The following is a 23,601-nucleotide window of genomic DNA, read 5'->3' as shown; positions in this document are numbered from 1 at the left end:
CTATAAGCATTGTAATGTCTCAACCTTAGTTTGCAGAAATTGAAGCAGACAGAATAGGAGGTAATTCTCTGTTCTCTGTGTTTGCTCATCACCATTCACATGTCTTCTCCTAAGTCTGAATTTTTGTTTTTGCTCCATTCTATTTCTCAGGCTTCCATGCATGGCCCTTGCCCTCAAATTAAGGACGGCTGGTCTACAGCGATGGGCCACAGGGTCCAGATTATACTGTTGCCCTCCAAGGCCCTTTTCTGCTTCCCAAGGTTTTGCAGCCTAATGATGATGACCAGAATTATTGTTATATTCGGTTCAGGTTTACCTTGGTGACTGTAATAAATACAGTTGACAATCATTCTGGTCTAGCATGTTTGAATGAACTTAAAGGTGGAAAGACATATATCCTATCTTAATTGAAAAAGTAGTCGGCTGAATCAGGATAAACATTGAAAGAAGTTGTATCAGAGTTTAAAAATTACAGAGAAGGGATCGTGAGGTTTTCTGATTTTCTCTGAACTTCATCACAATCTGCTCAGATTAGCAGCTGAAACTGTGCTGCATGGGGAAGAAAAACATGCCGTCCTGATGATCTGTGCTATATTTGGCATCTCTTATTGTCAATAAATTCTTCCTTGTATCAGATGTTAATCCTCGGCACTGAAATATTTATGTGTTTGCTGCCTCTAATACCCTCTTCTGGAGCCAAGAAGAGCATCACAATCTCTCTCTCTCCACCCCCCTACCCTCTTTCCCATGTAATAATATGACTTTATATATAAGACAGGCCTTTTTACTTAAGGGAAGACAGCATGAGTTGGATGGGAAATGGTCATTTTTAAACCCCACATTTAATTTGTTTACCAAACATTTTTATAGCATCAAGCATTACTCCTAGTATTTCACAAATGTTAACTCATTTAGTACCCTCACAACAATCCCAGGGGGAAGCACCATTATTGAGCCCATGATGCAGTCAAGGAACCTGAGGCGCAGAGAGGGTGCGTAGCCTGCCCCAGGGTCACAAGGACTGAGGTATGACGGAGGTAGTTCTCAGTCACTGTGGTGTGTTCCTCTCCATGAAATCTTCTGCGTGATTTTCTCTAACATCTTTAATGTGTTGACTGGGTTCTGTTCCCAACAGTATCAACTCTACTACAGATATCCTAAGGTTCTTATGCAGTGGATGTCTGGCCTTGTTACCAAACAAAACTTGGGTCCGCTCACCAGCCCACAGGGAAGCCAGTCTGCTGACACTGGGTTGTGGTGAAGGAAAGTGCAGCATTTATTGTAGGCGCCAAGCAAGGAGAATGGGCAGCTCGTGCTCAAAAGACCCCCGACTGCCAGATGGCTTTCAGGGAAGGGGTTTTAAAAAGGCAGTGTGAAGGAGGGGGCTGCAGGGTGAGCAATCAGCTGGTGCACAATTCTTGGCTTGGTTGGCGTCAAGGTGAAGTTTCAGGCATCATCAACCTTCTGGTTTCAACCCGTCTGGGGTCTATGTGCTTGTGGTCAGCAGTTTTCATCTGGTTGGGGTCTGCTTTCTATAAAACAACTTAGGAATATGTGTCAGGCCTTTATCTATATCTTTCATGGAAATGGGACTTCCTGATTCTGCCATAGTCTAAATTGGTACCAGTTTTCCAGCTCAAGAGCTATTCTTTGTTTCTACGTCTTCACATTCCTAATCAGTGACTCCAGAGCCAGCCTTAGAGACTCAGGGGAGGCCTGGGAGACTAAAGCAACAGACTTTTACTTCAAAGGACAGGGATATGGATGAGGTTTGTACAGGGGTTCAGCCTGTGTGTGTGCATGTGTGTGTGTGTGTGTGCAGGAGTGCACTTGTTGGTTATATGTTGTTATTATCACAGCATTTGTGGAGATGCTGGCACTGGGGAACCTTAGGTTAGGAAGCAAGGAATATATAACAACTCCCCCCTCAAAAACATAAACTCCTAACTAATTGCATCGTGAGAACTTAAGCAATTCACAGCCACTCTGAGTCAATTTCCTCATTAGCAAAATAAGGGAGTGGAACTTGATTTTTTTTTTTTTTTATCCTGAAATTCTAGACCTGGATCAGGATATATATTGATTTCTCAAGCAGCCAGTAAGGACATTTCTCCTCAGAATAGAGCTGAATTTTGACATTTGAAAGAACTGTACCTCAAGACTTTAATAAATCCCTAAGTTGCAAAAAACCACAATAGCTTTGGGCTCTCATAACAAGATACATAAGAAATAAGTGAAATTTTTACATGACCACTTTATAGTCTCTATTACTCTAAAACTACTGAAATAAATAGCTTAAACATTTATTACAAAAAATTATGTCACAAAACCAAACTTATACTGTTATATAACCAATCAGATAAAGCCAGCAGCAACACTCATGCAGTCAAACAAAACTGGGTTTGTGTATTTGCTGCCCTGAAAGAGAAGGTTCTAAAGTAGCCTTAGGAAAGATCCTGAGGAGGGTAGAAGAGGCAGACCTAATGGGATGGACCTGTTGTTTAATCTGATGCGACGAATATTTTGACGTCATATTATTATGCGACGAGGTTCCTGAGGATTATAGTTGGGTCCTGCCAATCTGTGATGCTATCTCCTTAAATGCATTATTTTGGAAAACATGATGCTTTAAGCAGTTGCACTTTTGTGTTTGCTTGTACAGTTAATTGTAATGCTACAGAAACTTTTTTTTTAATTTCAAAATGATCAAATTTCTAAACATACAAGGCATAAAGGGGACAGAATTTATTTGCATGCAACAGTAGGTATAAAAGATGCAGCAGGAAACACTGTTGAGAACATAACTCTCACCTAATGAAGACCCAGAATTAATTATAAACTTGAATATGCAAGTGATTATACAAGTGATTTATAATATCTTTGCTGTTCAGGGAGATGAATTTTCTCTGCTTGGCAGACTGCCTGATTCCTGGAAAGAAAGATATATATATATACACATATATATTTTTAGAACAGCCATAAATTTACAAGCTGGGAGGATAATTACACATGGAGAGAGTTACACATTTTTACAAAAAGCAGAATCTTTCTCTTTTTCTTTTGCTTGGTTTTTGGCCCCCTCAAAGCAGCAGCATGTTGCTGTGCTCACTGACAACTGACCTCTGGATGGATGTATTGATTGTACAACTTTGTAGAATGAAAAGGAAGCAAACAATTCAACAGAAATTGATTGAGCATCAATTATGCCTAGAGTGTATGATGGTTGCCCAATAGGATGAAAAGAATAGAAAAAAGACCCAGCTTTCAAGGAGCTGCAGTTTAATAGAGATGACAAAGCTAGAGAGTCATATGAATGCAAAAATATATCAACAACATGTGAGAAGTTAAGGCAAAAAGAAACCGGTCAGTTGGCTGATGTGAAAATTCTTACAAATGCATAATCATTTGTCTACATATAATTAACATTTTATTAATCTACATTTATTGAAATAATTAAAGTACATGAATATAAGACTACCGGAAAATCCAAGACACATGGTCACTGTGAATCTTTTACAGGAATTGCTGTTTGCCTGTCTCAGCCAATCCATACCCAGTGTGGTGGCTGAACTGGCCCTTGTGGTTCTTATTATGACCGCAAGACGCCCTCAGCGATAACCATCAGGAAAGAGAAAAACAAGGTTTATTACTTACAGGTCCTGGAAATGACATGGCACACCTGGGCCCACACAGCATGGTCTCAGGTAGACAGGTAGATCGGCAAGAGACCTTGGCCTGGGGTTCTGATTTTATTGGGGCTGGGAGTGTAGGGTTTCACTAGCCACTCTTTATTGGTGAATTTAAAACAAAAGAGGAGGAATCTGAAGCATGGGAGGAGAAAAAACAAGGGTCCCAAATGGTCAGGTATCAAATCAGCCAAGATCTCTAAAACAAAGGAGTCTTAGCTGGGGGAGGTGGCCTGGCTCTTTTATCTTGTGTTGTGGCTGGCTAGGTGTTTATTCGAGACAGACATTTTGAAGTGGATGCCTCCATAATCAAAGCTTAAGTCAGGCATTTTCATTGTACAAAATTTAAAAACAGTTGTCAGGGGCTTCCCTGGTGGCGCAGTGGTTGGGAGTCCGCCTGCCGATGCAGGGGACGCAGGTTCGAGCCGCTGGCCCCGTGAGCCATGGCCGCTGAGCCTGCGCGTCCGGAGCCTGTGCTCCGCAGCGGGAGAGGCCACAGCAGTGAGAGGCCCGCGTACCGCAAAAAAAAAAAAAAAAAACAGTTGTCAGGGCTTGCACTACAGGCATCTTATACTACTTTTTTTAATAGATAATAATCATCTGCCTAAATAATAAAGAAATAACTGTGCAATTGGCCTGATGACACTGATGCTTAAAAAAAAGCAGTCTGATATTTGGGATAATGGGGTAAGAAGAGTCTAAATCTGAAATTTTTCTTCTTCATGATTTTCTTGGTTGTTCTTGGACTTAAGCATTCTACAATAATTTTAGAATCACCTTATGAATTTCCAGAAAAACTTGGTGGGATTTTTTTGTGTGCTGGGGAGAAGATTGTATCAAGTACATAGAGCATTTTTAGACCTACGCATTTGCACATCTGTGATTCTGCAGTTAGTGAGCACACTTCTGCTTGTATGTATGGGTGAGGTCAAATTTTGTTCAACTCTTTATACCCTTACTGATTTTTATTCCGTGTGTTCTGTCAGTTATTTAGAGATGTGTTTATTTCTCTCATTATACTTGAGATTTGCCTATTTTTCTTCATTTGTCAAGTTATGCTTCATATGTTGAGACTATATTGTTAATACACATAAAATTAGAGATTAGTGTCTTTGGATGGATTAATCTTTTACTATAATGAAAAGTGCCTTTTTATCTATAGTAAGATTTCTTACATCAAGTCGACTTTGTCTGGTGTTAGTATAATGGCACTAGCTCTCTCCTGGTCAGTGCTTGCATGATACTTTTACTTTCTCTTCATTTAATCTGTCTGTATCCTTATATTCAAGGAATATCTCTTCTAACTAGCAAATAGTTGGGTTAGGTTGTTTACAAAATCCAGTCTGATGATTTTCTTCTTTCAACTGGAACATTAATTTGTTTACATTCTATGTTGTGGTACTGTTAAATTTACCCTCTTCCTTTGTGTTTTCTATTTACCCCATTATTACCTACTTTTGAATTAATTGTATTTAGCTTTCTATTCTTCCATTAGCTTGTTAGTAATACATTCTTTTGCCATTCTTTTATTTGTTATCCACAAAATCTTATTATTATATTACTAATGCTTAATGTTTATTAATATATTTATGACTTCCTGGAAAATACAAGGACCTTACACCACATTAATGTAATATATCACCTGCACATTTATGCTATTATTGAGATTTATTTTAAGATAAATATTTTAAATGATTCTTGCTTGCCATAAATATTTATTTACATTTACCAATTGTTGTTCTCCATTTTTTCCTGTACTTTGGTTTCCATCTGGTATACTTCTCCTCTGTCTGAAAACCTCTCCTTAGTATTTCCTTTTCTGTGCTTCAGCTGGTAACACATTCACATCTTATTAGAATCAGAATGGCTTTATTTTGGGGAATTCCCTGATGGTCCAGTGGTTAGAACTGCACACTTCCACTGCAGGGGGCATGGGTTCAATTCCTGGTCGGGGAGCTAAGATCCCTCCTTCCTGCAGCAGACAAAAAAAAAAAAAGAAAGAAAGAAAGAAAGAAAAAGAAAAGAAAAAAGAATGGCTTAATTTTTAAAGGACATTTTCCACTTGTATAGATACTGTCTTCTAACTCTTCTGTTGAGAGGTCAGTTATCAATCTTATGGTTTCTCCTTTGAAAATAATGTTTCTTTTTTTCTATGGCTGTTTTAAAAGTTTGTCTTTAGTTTTCTATAGTTGTATTCTGATGTACTTAGGTGTTGTTTTCTTTGTCTTTATTCTGCTTAGGGTTTCCAGCAGTTCTTGATTCTGTGGCATTATGCCTTTCATTGGTGTCTTAGTCAATTCTGGCTGTTATAACAAAATACCATGGACAGGGTTGCTTAAACAACAGCCATTCATTTCTCACAGTCTGGAGACTGGGAAGTTCAAAATCAAGGAACCCACCTCCAAATACAATCACATTAGGGATTAGGGCTTCAACATATGAATATAGAGGGAACACAGCCATTCAGTCCATAGCAGCTAGTTTTAGAAAATCATGGCCTCAAGGATTGCTTCTGCTCCATACTTTATATTCTCTCCTTCTAGGACTCCAATTACACACATGCTAAACCTTCTTACCATGGTTCATATGTCTCTTATGATCATCCTTATTTTATAATTCAATATTTTTTCTTCTCCCTACATCAGCCTGCATATTTTATCCTAATTTGAGTTCACTAATCCTATTTTCTATTTTTTCTAATCTGAAAGGATACCAATCTACTGAGTTCTTAATTATTTAAGTTCACTCTTTTTCAGTTCTAGAATTTTCATTTGCTTCTTGTATAGTTTCTGATTCTCTGTTTAGATTCTTCATCTTGTCATCTAACTTACTGAACATATTAAACACCATATTTGAATATGTCTTATAACTCCAGTATTTGGATCTCCTGCGGGTCTGTTTCCATTACGTGTTTCTCTCTCCTTCTTCCTCTTTCTCTCTACCTGCCCCTGTCTCTCTGTCTTCATCTCTTTCTGTCTTTCTTCGTGTGTTGTTGCCTCCTGGTATATGTAGTAATTTTTGGATGGATGCTTTAGACTTTTCATGAAAAACTTGTGATGTAATTTGAGGTTTTTATGATGTTATACTACATCAAAATCAAGTACTTTTGCTTCTTCCAGGAAGTAAGGGTAGAGGCAGATTGCTTTCATCCAATCAGAGACTGAGCTGGTTTGAAGCTGGAAAGCCATGAACACATCTAGGTCTAGAGGAGTTGGGGAGGAAATGGTGCTATTGGATCCTGGGAGGGCAGTATAATGAGGGGCCATCCAAGGGGAGCTATAGAGGGATGAAGTCACTGTCTAAACTACTGGAGGAAAAAAATACGCAAACTTCTCTCTGCTTACCTCTGGTCTCCCACTCAGGCTTCTTATTTGGGAGAAATAGCATCTTAACAAGGCAGAGTTTTTCAATCATTAAATGTGATATATGTCTCCATTTATTAGTCTGCTTGAACTATCATAACAAACTACCATAGACTGGGTGGCTTAAGCACCAGACATTTATTTATCATGAGGCTGAGAAGTCCAAGGTTAAGGTGTCAGCAGGGTCAGGGTCTGGTGAGAGCTCTCTTCCTGGCTTTGAGACGACCACTTTCTTGCTGTTTCCCCACCTGGCCTTCCCTCTGTTCTTCCACAGGCAGGAGCAGGGTGGAAAGCTCTCCTCTCTTTCTTCTTATATGGACATTAATCCTAGTCTTTTAGGATCAGGGTCCCACCCCCATGATCTCATTCTTACAGGCCCCTATCTTCACATACAGTCATGTTAGGGGTTAGGACTACAACATATGAATTGGGGGTGGGGGGAGGACACAGTCCAGTCCACAGCAGTCTTCAAAAATTTTTTCTCAACAATAACAATGTTATATAAATTTTAGTGTAGAGCTTTTACGCATATAGTTGCTAAATTTATCCTTAAAGATTAAAATTTATTTTTGTATATTGAATTTGTGTCCTGCTACAAGATATTAGTTCCAGCAGTGTTTTGTAGATTCTTTAAGAATTCCTGTATATACTATTATGATTTCTGTCTATAAGGATACATTTACTTTTTCCTTTCCAAAATTTATATTTTATTTCTTTTTGCCTTATTGTATTTGCTATGATCTCTATTACAATGGTTAATAATGGTGTTGAGGACAGAAATCCTTGCTTTGCTCTCAATCTTAGGTAGAAAACATTTGACTTTCAGAATAAACGTACTGTTAGTGGTAGGTTTCCTGTATATTTGATAAACTTTCTCTTAAAGCTTTTGGCTTCTGTGTTTTTGAGGGATAGTGGTTTTTAACTTTATTTTCCTACAGGAAGGTTTTCTTGTATCGGGAATTTAGCTTCAAGGCTAAGCTGACCTGATAAAAGGAGTTCAGAAGTGGAAGTGGTCAATCTTCTTTTTTAGTAAAAAAAAGTCCATGTTATATTGATATCATTTTGATATCTTTAAATATGTTTAAAAGAATTTTCCAGTAAAGATATCTGGTTTTGACATTTTCATTGTACATTGTCTTTTAATTATGAATTCAACCTCTTTATTAGTTATGGGGCAATTGATGTTTTCTATTTCTTCCTGTGTCAGTTTTGGTAGTTTGAATTTTAATGGAATTTCTCTAATCCATGTTAATTAATTTATTGGCATAAAGTTGTTCATAATATTCCCTTATTTATCTTTTTAATGAGTCTAGGATCTGTGGCACTGTGCCCTCTTTTGGTAATTCTATTTTCTGTTATTTTTCTTAATCAGTCAAGTGGGATGTTCATCAATTTTATTACTCCCTCCAAAGAGCCAGTTTCTTTTTCTTTAAGTGTTTAAGTGGGTCTCAGTGCAATCTATTTTGTTTCCCTTACATGAAAATAGTCTACATTTTAAATGCATAACTCTCCATTTAGACACATTTGAAATAGAAGCTGGTCTCTGAAATGAATGTTACAGCTTTTCTTTTTCTTTTTAATTTAATTTAAATTTTTAAATTTATTTAAAAATTTTTTCTACTATTTTTCAAATTCTTTTCCCATTTAGATTATTACAGAATATTGAGCAGAGTTCCCAGTGCTTTACAGTAGGTCCTTGTTGGCTATCTGTTTTAAATATAGCAGTGTGTACATGTTAATCCCAAACTCCCACTCTATCCCTTGCCCCCACCCTTCCCCTCTGGTAACTATAAGTTCATTCTCTAAGTCTGTGAGTCTGTTTCTGCTTTGTGAATAAGTTCACCTGTATCATTTTTTAAAATATTCCACATATAAGAGATATCATAACACAGTTTCTGATTTCATTGATCTTATCTGGGTTTTACTGATTTTTAAATTTTATATTTAACTGATTTCCACTCTAATCTCTATTGTTTTCTTCTTTATTCTATATTTCATTATTCTTGTTAATTAATTTTATTAATTTTGTCTGTTTTAATGTGAAAACTTAGATCATTGATTTTATAATTGTTTCTTTTGGAATGGAGTGTTTAAAGCTATAATTTTCTAAAAAGTACTTTAGCCACGTCTCAGAAATTTTAATAAGTTGTATTTTATTATCATTCAGATCAAAAAACACATTTTAATTTCTCTTGTGATTTGTTCTTTGACCTTCGCATATTTAGATACGTGTTGCTTAATTTCCAAAATTAGGCTATTCCAAGAATTTCTGTTAGTGTTTTCTAATTTTATTTGGGTACAATATAAAATTCAAATTCTATTATATTTTATCTCATTCAATTTAAATTTATATTTTGCATGTTTTATAATGCAAATACTGTGTTAATCTAGGAGGCATGAATATAACTTATTAAACAAATACCCATTTATTGTATAAGCTTCAAAAATATTTTGTTAAAGGAGTTGTGATCTCTCATGGAGCCCATTGGAGGAAGAAATGCAGAAGAGCAAGAACTCAGGCAACTCCATGGGTTTAGGGATAAAATTCACAAACAGAAAGAATACTTTACCAAAGAGATTGAAACTCTGAAAAAGAACCAAACAGAAATTTGGGAGCTGAAGACCTCAATAAAGGAGATAAAGAATGCATTAAAGGCATTGGAAATAGAGCAGACCAAATGGAAGAATTAGCGAGCTCAAAGATTGAAATCTAGAAATGATACGTGTAGAAGAGGAAAGAGAATTAAGAATTTTAAAAAAGGAGAAATTCTGCAAGACTATCCAACTCTACTAGGAAGTGCAACATTAGGATAATGGGTATCCCAGAAGGAGAATAAAGAATGACAGGAGCAGAGAGTTTACTTAAAGAAATAGTAGCTAAGAACTTCCCAAACTTCAGGAAGGAACTGAATATACAAGTCCATGAATCTAAGAGAACAACTAATTATCTCAATGCAAAAAGACCTTTTCCAAGGCAAATTATATTAAAACTATTGAAAGTCAATGACAAAGAAAGAATTTTAAAACAGCCAGGGAAAAGATGATCATCACCTACAAAAAACCTGCCCTTAGGCTACAGCAGATTTCTCAGCAGAAACTCTATAAGCCAAGAGAGAGTGGAATGACATTCTCAAAATACTGAAAGATAGAAACTGTCAGCCAAGACTACTCTATCCAGGAAAGTTACCCTTCATAAAGGTACCCTTCTGAAGGAGAAATAAAGGCTTTCCCAGACAAACAAAAGCTGAGGGAGTTCATCACCACTAGACGTGCCTTACAAGAGATGTTGGAAGGAGCTCTTCTACCTGAAAGGAAAAAGCAGAAGTATACAAAACTTTTAGTAAGGTGATAAATCGACAGACAAAAGCAGAAAATTACAACTCTATATCAGAATATGTTGTTAAGCAATTAATTATAGCATAAAGGTTAAAGGAAAAAAAGCATTAAATATAATTATAGCTACTGCAATTTGGTAACAAACTTACAACATAAAATGGGATACTTTGAGACAACAAAAACATAAAAGGGGAAGAAGAAAAGGATGACATCCATATAGGCAAATGAAAATGAGATGCTATCAGTAGAAAAAGGATGACTTTATCTATGAGATGTTTTATAGAAATCTCATGGCAACCACAAAACATAAATCCAGAGCAGAGAGAGAAAACACTGAAAAGGGGGTAACTGAAAAAAAAATCATAGAAAATCACCAAATTAAAATGGCAGACAAAAACAGAAGGAAAAAGAATCAATGGAGATATAGAGGAAACAGAAAGGAAAAAATAAAATGGCAATACTAAGTTCTCATTTCATAATCACTTTAAATATAAATGGATTGAATTCACCAGTCAGAAGACACAGAGTGGCTGGATGGATTAAAAAACAAGATTGAACTATAGCTCTAAAGACAAACATAAGCTCAAAGAGAATGGATGAAAGATGATATGCTAAGCAAATGGTAGCCAAAAGAAAGTGAAGATAGACATACTTATACCAGAGAAGACAGTCTTCAAGCCAAAAAATTGTAACTAGAGACAAAGATGGACATTACATAAGGAAAAAGGGGACATTTCATCAAGAAGACATAACTATGATTAGTATATATGCACCTAGTACAGGATCACCATTACCTCAACGGATAGATAGACAGTTAACAGATAGATAGTTAACAGATAGACAGTTAAGAAGGAGACAGAGGCCTAAAATGAAATATTAGACAGGATGAACTTCATATATTTATACAGAACATTCCATCCAAATGCAACAGAATACACATTCCTTTCATGCACACATGGAACATTCTTAAGGATAGAGCATATTTTGGGACACAAAACAAGTCCCAATAAATTTAAGAAGATTGAAATTATATCCAGAATCTTTTCTTATCACAAAGTTATGAAACTAGAGATCAACTACAAGAAGAAACCTGGAGCTTCCCTGGTGGCCCAGTGGTTAAGAATCTGCCTGCCAACACAGGGGACACGGGTTCGTGCCCCGGTCTGGGAGGATCCCACATGCCGCAGAGCGGCTGGGTCCTTGAGTCATGGCCACTGAGCCTGCGTGTCCAGAGCCTGTGCTCCTCAACGGGAGAGGCCGCAACAGTGAGAGGCCCACGTACCACAAAAAAAAAAAAAAGAAAAAAAGAAGAAGAAAGCTGGAAAATCACAGAAACGTGCAAACTAAACAACATGCTACTGAACAACTATTGGGTCAAAAAAGAAATCAAAGGATGTGGAGAAAAGGGAACCCTCATGCATTGCTGGTGATAATGTAAATTGGTGCAGCCACTGTGGAGAACAGTATAAAAGTTCCCCCAAAATTTAAGACCAGAACTACTACATGATCCAGCTATTCCACTTCTGAGCATTTATTCAAAGATTACAAAACTAAACCAAACACTAATTTGAAAAAATACAGGCACCCTTATGTTCATCATAGCATTATTTACAATAGTCAAGATATGGAAAAAATCTAAGTGCCTGTCAACAGAAGAATGTATAAAGGAGATGTGTTTGGGGTATATAGAATAGAATATTACTCATTCATTTAAAAAGATGAAATTTTGCCATCCATGTCTACACGGATTGACCTTGAAGGCATTATACTAAGTGAAATAAGTCAGATGAAGAAAGACAAATAACATATGATTTCACTCACAAGTGCAATATAAATCGAAGAAACAAACAAAATAAATGAACAAACCAAACAAAAAGAAGCCCAAAGGTACAGAGAACAAGTATTGGTGACCAGAGGGAAAGGGGGTTAGGGGGTCAATTCTATGGTGACACGTAGACACTAAATCCTTGGTGGTGAGCATGCAGTCATGCATACAGAAGTCAAAATATAATACTGTACACACAAAACTTATATAGTGTTATAAACCAATAAAATAAAAAGTACTTTAATATTACCTGTGAATTTCCATAATACCAGCTATCTGTTGACCACGTAATATCTGAAATAGGAGTCATTTTACTCACAGTAGAATATTTTCTGAGACTTTATACACTTTCTGTCACTAGAAACGATAAATTTGAACTTACTTGTGAATTCTCACACATAGTACCTTGATACTTGCCTTGCAAACAACAGATAAGTTTCTGCTCCTTAAATTAAGGTTATGACAATAATAATTGCCACAATTCATTAAATGTCAGTAAAGTTACTGAATGCCAGAAAAAAATATGAGTCAGGACATAGAAAATAAGGATAGTGCATGTTTGGATGCTACTGAAACACAAAGACTAGATAAATAAATACAACTCGGTCCTGTGCTGTATATGAAGAGATGCACCGCCAACAAAATGACACAAAAAGACAAACTAAAGGGGCTAGAAAACATATCTGGCAAAGATGACCCTAAAGAGAGTAAAAAGAGCAGTATTAGAATTCAATTCAAAATGATTCTGCAACTGAGCCTCCTGCATTTAATTCTCAACACAGTGGTTAGAAGGATCCTATTAAAGCATAAAATGCATTAGGTCATTTCTCTGCTCAAAACCTTCCAAGAGCTTCCATCACTCTCATCGTGAAAGTCAAAGTCTTTGCTGTGTCTCACGAAGACCTACTCAGTCTGACCCCTGCTGCTTTGTGAACCCACCACACCATGCCACCTTCACTGCCTTGGCCCCAGCTGGTCCTTGAAACCAGCAGGCGTACCCCTCTTCAAAATCTTCTTCACTTGCTGTTCTTACAGCCTGACATACTCAGATTCCCTCTCTCAGTGAAATGGTCCCTGACCAGCCAGTTTGAAGGCGAACCCCACCCACTGCCACACAGAATGCCTGTTCTTATTTTTTCTACAGCACTTCTCACTATCCAGCATAACTCGTATGTTTACTATTTTGTTTTGTTTTTGTGTATTTTCTTCACTGGAACATAAACTCCGCAGGCAAGATTTTTGTCATTTTGTTCACCGATATATCCCCAGAGCCTAGAACAATGCCTAGCACATAACAGAAATATTTGTTTAAATCAGAAATATGTGCTGAGTATGGCACTTCCTACAGAAAATAAAGAATAATTTAATTGAATTGAACATGTGTCTTCAGTGAGTTTTTGCATATGTACTGAGTGCTTTCTGTGTGCTAAACACGGTTGCATATATTCTCTCACTCACTTAATCCTGACAGAGCCTGTGAAATCATCATTACTATCATTTTCCCTATTTTACAAACGAGTAAACTGTGACTTCCTCATTATCGGAGCAGGAAGGTGGGACAGTCCACCCCCACTTCTGCTCTTTTCATCGTGTTCAGCGTTCAGTGACATGCTGTGACCTACACAGAATCAAGATAAGAAAAATGTTTGACTTTTACACAGACAAGAGCAATGAGAGACACACCATCAGACAGCCTGTGTGAAAGCATCTCAAGGTGTAGGAACTGTATAATGTAATGCAGCTGACGTGGTTGAATTACGTTCACATTTATAAGTCTGTATCTCTGTAGGAACAAAATTTATCTCGCTGGCTTTGTATGCAGCTGAAAGCCCCTAAAAGATTTTATATGTATGATTAGTAAAGTAATGATGATGGTAATGATTAGTTATTAGTAATAATTAGGCATTATCATGTGATTAGTGCCTCATAAGCACTTACTATCTGTCAGGATCTGTACTGAGTGATTCAGATAAATTATGTCATTAATGCCCAAAACATCTCAGTGAGTTAGGAGCTATTAGCATCCTCAGTTTAATGATGACGGCACTGAGTTAGGGAGGGGGCCTGAGTAAATAGCAAATAAGTGGTGGATCTGAGATTAGAACCTGTGCTGTTTAACTCTATACACATAGTCTTCTTTGAAGGTCGGCCGTGTGACGAAGGATTATCCAGTAAATCATGGTGAGACAGTTAGCTATGAGGGAAAAAAGAACCCGCTTTAGATCCCTATGTCTTGTCACACATCAGAGTAAATTCTGAGGGACCAAGGAGTAAATTGTAAAATGTTCAACCATATTAATAGTCAATAAAAATAAAAGCGAATATTTATCAAAGCGTTTTCTGGGCTAAAGTACAACAGAAGAATTGCCAAGGAAGAGCACAATAGATTAGACTGTAAAAAATGAAAAACCATTTTATTGACAAAGAGAAAAATAATTGAAATGACAAGTAACAATAAGAAAACTCTTTCTCTCAAAGAGTTAAATCAATTAAAATGGGTAGGAAAATAATATTAATTCAACTGATAAAGACACAAAAGGCTGGGGCAGTTAATATCCTAATGAACATCTGGAAAACACTGGGAAAAACGTTCATTCTCATTAGTAAAATTGAAATGAACAGAAGTGATAAAATTATCAATAAGAGGCAGTAAATGATCATGGTATGCCATTCTACTTTTTATCATATATTATGAGTATAGTTGAGAGGTAAATATACCACTAGACATCAAACCACATATACCTGTCTATGTAACTATGTATATGTGGATAAAAATGAAATAAAATGAAGAAAGCATTATATCAATATCAGAAATAAGAATCCTCTGCAAGTATATTCTTTCCCAACTGCAAGTCTATTCGTGAGAGACAAAGTACAACTGAGCATCTAAGTTCAGGGCTAGTAAACGCTGCTCCCAGCCATATACTCTTGCTGTGACAGAGAAAGATAAGGTTCATTTAGACACCCCTCTGTCCTTCCACCTAATAATTAGTTCATTTCCTCCACCAGGCACATCTGCAACTTGAAATAATACAGTTCTTATCCACCATAGAGCTGAGTGGTGGACTTAGATTATGCATGATATTCTAGGGGACCAATACATTGTTCCACTTGGTGGAGAATGTTTCTACCTTCAGATGCAAACTGGTTCTTCTTTTAGCCAGCTAAGTTTCTTTATGTAAACTACACTGTGCATTCCATGAGGTCCTTTGTTGCTGTTGCTGTTGTTTTCTCAGATATTTTATACTCACTCCTGAAATCCCCATTCCAGGAGCCCCAACCTCTTGCTCCAAGTTTTTTTTTTTAACATCTTTATTGGAGTAAAATTGCTTTACAATGGTGTGTTAGTTTCTGCTTTATAACAAAGTGAATCAGTTATACATATACATATGTTCCCATATCTCTTCCCTCTTTCGTCACCCTCCCACCCTCCCTATCCCACCCCTGTAGGTGGTCACAAAGCACTATTGCTCCAAGAATCTTTTTAAGCTTCCAGAAGGGTCTGTTCATGCTGGGACTTCCCTTAACTGCTCTTTCTGCAAATGACCATTTGCTCTTAGATCCCATTTTTCCTCCTCTTTCTTGGAAGCCTTTGTTTTGCTCAGGAAGGCTATGTGAGTGGTAAATTTTCCAAGTTCTTCCAAATGCTGAAAATACTGCTTACTGCTTTTACACTTGATTGATGAATTGCTTATCTATAGAATTGCAGGCTCCAATGTTTTCCCCAAGAACACTGAAGGTATTTCTCCCTGTCTTCAAACATTCAGTATTGCTGATGAGAAATCTGATCTATTCTATTTGAAAGGGATCTGACTTTTTTTCTGGAAGCTTTTAGGGTCTTCTCTTTATCTTTGCTGTATTGAAATTTTATAGCAATGTTGTCTCTTTGTGGTTTCTTTTCCCATTCTTTCTGTTAAAATGCAGTGACGTTTTCCACTCTGGGAATTTGCCTCCTATTATTTTTGCAAAATTCATTCTCCGCTATGTTCTGTTCTCTCTTTTGGAACTAGCTGGACTTTGTCTCATATTTTTTTTATCTCTTGACTTTTTAATAAACTCCTTCTTTAAAATTCTTTTTTTGTTGTTGACAATCTTAGTATTGTTTTTCAAGAGCTCTTTTTGTTCTGGTATCTGAACACTAATTAGAGACCATTTTAAGTTTTCTTTTCTATTCTTGGAATTATCTCTTACTATTCCAAAATCAGTTCTCCTTCACATTGATCTTGGCCTTTCTCTTTAATGCTCTAGGTTTTTTGTTTGGTTTTTTAAAAATGATTTATTAACTATCCATAGGGGGAAAAAGGCACAAAGACATAAACAAGGCATTAGAAATGTTAGGACTTCTCAGGGTTTGCTTGTATGTGCTTATGTGGAGGTGTTTTTGAATGGACAGTTATGACTTTGTTAGATGCCTTTTGGTGATTATTTAGGTGAGATCTCATTGTATTATCTTAAATCTGAAACATTGATGAGAGTGAGAGTACACGGTCTGGGGGCATTATTAAATCATCAGATCTTAAAATCCAGAGCTGATATTGTCAGGTTTTTGGTTACAATTTGGCAAAACCCATTTGGGAGGCTATTTTGCAAAATAGACAAAGAATCCTTAACTATTGTATAGTGCTTATAGCAGAAGAACCTTAAAAGCACTCAAAAATTTTACCCAGTAATTTGATTTTTCTGATACATTCTAAAAAATAAATGACTTTAAATAGGAAAACAGTTTGATCAACACTTTTTTACTGCAGAGTTCTGTATTAATGTGAAAGAATGTAAGCAGTTTAAGGGTTAGACTAATGGTATACAGTGTCTATAGAATATTTTGTAATATTAAAATGTTTTAGAAACATTTAGAATCCATAGAAATATTTATGCTGTAATATTAAGTGAGTAAATAGAATGCCAAGTTACAGTGGAATTTGTTTTAAATTTGCATAGAAAAACTAAACTGAAATCTTAATAGTGGGACAGTAGGATTGGCGTGCTTTACTCTTTAAAAAGAAGCAATTTATATCATATTTTATATTTCATAAATCCATATTATGTATTTAATAAAATTCCAAAAGGAAAAAATAAGCCTATGAAATAGCAACAACAATAACAAAAGACTAGGAGAAACACACACACACACACATCAAAACAAGCACCAAAGAGAACTCACTCATTTTCATCTCCTCTGTCATCAACTATTTTCCACTATCTCATCTACTATGAGACAGTGAAAACCTATCTCACACACATAACTGTGTTGCTTCTCAGCAACGAATTAGTTCATTTTTATACATGTCTGCAATGTTTGATACGAAATGTGTTGAAAGGTATGACTAATATTCTACTGTAATCTCATACATTTTTTTACATCTCATATAAGCAATTTCTTTTTCATTTGTAAACTCTGTGGCAAGACTAATTTATATAAATAATAATGGATATTGGGAGATAGTATTTCAATAAACATATTTTAACTTTTTTACAGTTAATTTTGCTTTCAAATTGGCAGATAGGTTGACCACACTTATAATTAATTTTTAAATACAAATGTAAAAATATTATGGTGCACAAAAAAATAATATATAGGAAAATTTAGAATTAAACAATAGTTTTCCTAAGTGTTATAATTCTACAAAAATTAATGAAATATCACAGATTTAAAAGAATGAATAATATTAAATGTATTAATTAAAACAGCTGCTTCTACTTAACTACTAATCATAACCTTTTGAATAAATTAAAAATAAAATTAAGTGAATTCTAAAATTTAACTGAAATTTAATTAATTTAATTTAATTACAATTTAATTGTAATTTTAACTTATTAAAATAAATAATAACTATATTTTGTTTGCTTTTATCAATCCTGTAGCACATATTCAAAACTTGTAACATATTCAAAACATGGAACCTGCACAAATCTGGCAATGACGTTCTATTGATCCATTTTTAGAGCACTTAAAAATGTGAAACAATCAAGCTAAGACTGTGATAACAACTTTCTAGAAAGTATGCAGATGTGCATATTTTCTGCTCTTTTCTGCCTCTTTATTGGGCTTAATTCCATTTTGAAACTTTTGTAATAATTGTAAATTTTGTGTTCTGTATGGTTTGAAGGAAATTCATATTTATCCTAAATACACTTTAATATTTTTGCAGAAAAGGACCTAATTTGATAGAGTATTTTGCTTATTATTAGTGTAATAAATAAAAATTTAATGTCTACTTAGTTTCTGTAAAATAGTCAAAGTTTCATACCAATCTCCTTGAACTCCATGAATTCAGGCCTCCTCATCACTGTCTTGTCAACCAAAGAGGCAGCCAAAGAGGAAGCACACCACCTGTCCCCATCCAGGGTCTGGGCGGAGGAGACTCAGTGTCACTATTGATGGAAGTTCTGGTCCTAGGGTGCCGCCATCTTTGATCCGTCCACTTTCAATCAATCAGGACTTCTGAGGGACCTTATTAATGACATCTAAGAGATGGTGGTATTAATACATCGTGTACAGTATAGCCATATTTGGCAAGCATGTTAAATTGAAGTTCCATTCCACAGATCCTGTATTCTGATACAGGCATATACAATGCATTGTTCATCTTGTTACATGGGAAGTCTGTGATCTAATACATTGTGCAGATGCTGTAATTAACTGCTTTTGCGGTCCGAGTTGTCTTCATTTCATAACCCGAGGAAGTGTAGAGGAATGAGTTAAGCATAATCGATCTTAAACATTTTATAGCAAAAGTCTGCTGGTCTTAGTTTTCAAAATTCATTTGAATTCTCTTGCTTGGAAGGGAGCAGTTCTTAACAGTTCGTCTGCAATACTTTCCTTTTTAAAAATATGTTTTTCTCTGTCTTTTTCGTATTCTCACTTTAGCTTTTATTTTGTCTTGTAAACAATAACAAGTGATCGTTTTCTTTGTATCCGTCTGAATGTTTTCAGTAGTACATTTTCTTCTTTTTGCCAACTAAACAATGCTTCGACTTTCCCTCTTTTATATTGTTTCTCACTTAATGTTTCTAGGATTTATTCATCCTTACGTGATATGTTTGCACAATTGTTGACTGAGTCAGTATTAGTGAAAATGGGGACCTAGAGTGTGGTAATCAGCCTCTCCCGGAGGTGCTGTTTCTGAAATGCAAAGGAAAATCTGAAGTGCGATCTGAGAAAAGTCACTGAGGGAGGCGTTGCTGTTATTATTGTATTAGTCATTATTTCTGTTACCATAATTATCCCCATTATACAGCCTGACCTTTTCTTTTGTGCCTACCTTTCATTGTTTGTTCCACGTGAATATCTTGTCATATTGATTTTAATAATGGATGGTTTTTGAGAAGATAGATCCTTCTAAATCCTATGACACGCCGAGGTTTATGTACATAAATATTAATTCTATGGTGCCCTACAACATTTTTCTAATCAATCAACTACCCTGCTTAGACCATTTTTACTAAGCTATTTTAAATGAAACTTCAAAGTCAGTCATTCAAAATGTGATGGATACATGGTAATATGCAACTCAGAATCATAGTGTTATAAATGCCAAGCAAAACTCCATCCTGGTTACCAGAAGTCTATGATTTCAGAGGCATCTCAGTCCAGGCATTCATATACTTGACGGCGACTTGCGCAAAGATCGTTTTCATGAGAAATGTACAAGGATAGATATAAAGATGACAACGGTCTTTCTCCCTTAAGGGATATTTTAGTGTGATGAAAATACATAATTTCCAAATAGCACAGAAAATGTATATCGTTCTCTCTTCTTCAAATAGGTGATGTGGGTATGCAATTTGTGTCGAAAGCAACAAGAAATCCTAACCAAATCTGGGGCGTGGTTCTTCGGAAGCGGCCCTCAGCAGCCAAGACAGGATGGAACCCTCAGCGATACAGCTACAGGCGCTGGTTCTGAGGCCCCGAGAGAAAAGAAATCCCGGCTGCAGGAGCGATCTAGGTCTCAGACCCCCCTGAGCACAGCCACTGCCTCTTCCCAGGACCAGGTTCCCCACAGCGCACCGTCCGACAGGAGCAAGGGGGCTGAGCCCTCGCAGCAAGCCGGGAGGCCTGAGCAGAAACAGGTTTCTTTCAGGTCTAGAAGTGAGCCTCCCAGAGACAGGTAAGAGGTCACCAACCCCTAAGCAAAAGGCAAAGTCTTAGATGGAGAGCAAAGCCATCTTCAAGAATTTAACTGCTAGGATGTGTGGAAGGGGTACTTCTCAGGTCCATGAGGAAGGCCACACTGTCTCTGACAGCTGTCTCTGTCTAGAATGTGTCCTTCCTTAGGAGGCCTTTGCTGAGAAGCTTGTCTTTCATGCACGGATGTAAACAAGTCATCCGACTCAGTCCCCCACCTGCACTACTGACTTCCAGCCCTGAACTGAGAACAGCGCTTGGACCATTTAGTCGCTGTTTGAGTGAGTCCTGTAGTTGCAAGTGTGCTCTGAGAGAAGAGGATGCGGAACTGACCCACTGGAGGGTGTGTGGGTGCACCAGCAAAGCCTTCCTAGAGGACATTTCTTTTACGCTGAGCTTTGAAGGTGACTAGGAATGAGCCAGGTGAAGGGTGGAACGGGCGCTCCAGGTAAGGGCGCTGGCACCTGGCCGCGAGGACCCAAAAGATGCTATGGGGCTCGAGGGTCAGTAGCAGAGAAGGGGAGCGAGTGGCGAAGAGGTGACTGGTAAGGTCTGACTGCCCGGGTCACACTGGGCCTTTTAGCCAGGTTACATTTCATAGACTTTATCTTAGAAATCATGGAAAGCCTCGGAGGATTGTCAGCCTGGGCTCACATGATCAGATTATTTATTTCAATTTGTCGATTGAGTCATTCATTCAAAACAGTGGATTTATGACCAGACAGGATGCCGTGCACAAGGCGACAGTGCTGACAAGGAGGACGTGGCCCTTTTCTTCCCGAGGCTGTGAGTTTGGCGGACCTGACGGTTAGCACTAGGCGTGGCTGCTTTTTGCCTGTGTGACCCTTATTTATTCCACTGGGTGGGAGGGTGGGATCCAGGGGAGGCTTCTGCTATCTTTTTCAAACAAAACCCACACAGTAAGATCAAAGACTTCAAAGCTGAACAGGTCTGGATTCCAGGCCTGGCTCTGCCATGAGGGGTCACAGGCACCTTGCACGGGGGTTGAACGAGCACATGTGCTCAGCAGCTGGCCCTTGGGTGGCCTCCAGCGAAGGCAGCCAGTAGCCGCGGTGCGTTTACCATCAGTGAACAATGCCAAGAGCCAGAGGGCATAACGATGATGCTTCGTACAGGGTCCCTTTTCTCACAGATCCTGGGGAAGAGACCACAGAGCCCCAGGCAGTGAACTGGCCCAGAAAGGTGATGTGATCAGAGCTAGAAAACACAAACACGAGTCCTTTGGGAGCCACAGGGGAGAGGAGTGTCTTCTGAATTAAGGTTTATAGGACACCCAGGAATGTGTGGTGGGCAGACAGAACAGGAAAGGCCATGACAAGAAGGATACGAGAGCCACTTCAGTGATGGCAGGACTGGTGACAAACTGTTATGAGTTAAGGGGAGATGAAGATATCGAAGGGGCAGTTCAGGATTGCTCAGAAATAAATGATCTCTTTTAAAGAAGAAGAAGAATTTGGGGCTGTAAAATTTCTAAAGAGAAAATATGAGTCCTGTTTCTGATAGAGGATGAAAAATTACAAAGAATTTAAGAGTAAGGACCAGGAAGAGGCTTTCTGATGAAATTTGAAAAAGATTGGTAAGGACAAATAGCCTTTCTGATTATATAAATACTTAAGAAAACAATGAGGACATGGGGCTGGAGGAAAAGGCAAGGAGAGCCGGGTTACCAGTCGGGGTTGGCCTGCTTCAGAGAGAGAAGGAGGACAGAGTAATGGCCAGCTACTGAAGAACTCTTGATCCTATTTCGTACACTCATCAGGAGCTAGTAGGAATGGAACAATTAAGGTAGAGGTGAGAAAAGGCCTATTCAGTGAAGCAAAGAATCAGAGAGACTGGAGGAGTCTCATTTGCATAATACTCTATCCTTTCATAAAGCATTTTCACAGATGGTGTCTCCTTTAATCCTCACACAAACTCTGCAAGGTAAGTGTCATTTATCAGCATTTCAGAAAAAAAAAAAAAAAAAAAAGTAAACGGACTCAATAGAAACTTCCAACAAGCACAGCTATGCCTTAATGAGCTACTAAAAGTTTGCAGTGCATTCATCACTCTTATGAAAACTCTATTTGATAATGATGGATTGTATTCATAGTAGACCCCTTACACTGGAGAACAGCAATGCTACCTTTGCAATTCCTCCCTCCCTGAAAACCCCTTCCACTTCAAAGGGCCGAGTGATCTAAATGCCTCAAGCAGCATCAGCCATGCTTCTATTTTGCTTTTTTGTGCCACTGGAAACCCTTTGCCATTTCTTTCCATCATCACCAGACCCTCCTCAAACTGACCCCACAGCTTAGCAACTACTACTTTGGAAAACCACAATAGAAACTGCCCTACTTTTTCCCATCTTGTATATTATTCTCAAATTTAGTTCATGAATTCTGCTTTTGGACTTCCAATCAAACAATGTGCTCTCTGGAAAGCCCTCTCTATGGACCTCGGGATTCCAAAAAGAGCCTCGGTTTCCCCCATTTTAGTTGCATAGTACAGCATACAGTGCCTGAATGCTTAGCTGAGGTTTCCCCTTTTTGTAACTTCTGGGGTCGATGCTGGAACTTTCCCAAATCAGATGGACTCCAGTGTACAGCAGGGCTGGAAGGGGTATCTTAAACAGTATAGCTTAAAGATTCAGATTGCCAAACCCTCTTCCGTTACTTTATCTTTGCCAGTGCCTCCCAGAGGATGGAGAGAAAAGTAGGACACAAAACGGGTTTCTTTTTTCATATTCTTTTCCATTAGAGTTTATTACAGGTTATTGAATACAGTTCCCTGTGCTATACATTTTGGACTGTTTTCTGAAATAAGGGAGAAGGCCAGGGATGGGGGGAGGGAGGAAAAATTATTTCAAAAATTTCAAAATTTCTATTATATTTGCCTGGGGAAAGTAAAATGAAGGCTAAGGTTCAGCCATTTATTTTTCCTAACCGTCTCCCTAAAAAGTGGTGGGGTGCACATAATCGCATAAAAAGTACTTTCGTTCTACTATTGAAGAAGTGCTATTAGAGTTGATTCCTGAAATGGACACACTTGGATTCACGTTTCTTTAAATGTTTCAGTTATAATAAGAGATTGTGAATACATGTTGCCCTAATATATATCAGGTATATATTTCGTTTTGAACTGATATGTATGTATTACCGTTTGCTCCTTGATTATTACCTATATTATTTTTATCGAGAACATTTTAAAGTCTTTGATTCACAAGCAGAGGTTCATAAAACTTGTTCATCTACTGAATTAATTTAT

General features: G+C 37.4%; 1 protein-coding gene across 41 annotated transcripts in view; it reads left to right on the top strand.

Moving 5' to 3' along the window:
• RIMS1 (regulating synaptic membrane exocytosis 1) overlaps positions 1–23,601 on the top strand; it is a 471,679-nt gene that overhangs the window by 232,819 nt on the left and 215,259 nt on the right. For all 41 annotated transcript variants that reach the window (XM_067011328.1, XM_067011324.1, XM_067011326.1 and 38 more), the window contains one exon: positions 19,977–20,317. In XM_067011328.1, the coding sequence (XP_066867429.1) occupies positions 19,977–20,317 (341 nt within the window). The remainder of the gene's footprint in view (positions 1–19,976; positions 20,318–23,601) is intronic.

The sequence above is a fragment of the Kogia breviceps genome, chromosome 13 (genome assembly GCF_026419965.1).
Source record: "Kogia breviceps isolate mKogBre1 chromosome 13, mKogBre1 haplotype 1, whole genome shotgun sequence".
Classification (NCBI taxonomy): domain Eukaryota; kingdom Metazoa; phylum Chordata; class Mammalia; order Artiodactyla; family Physeteridae; genus Kogia; species Kogia breviceps.
This window is presented reverse-complemented; position numbering and strand designations above follow the sequence as displayed.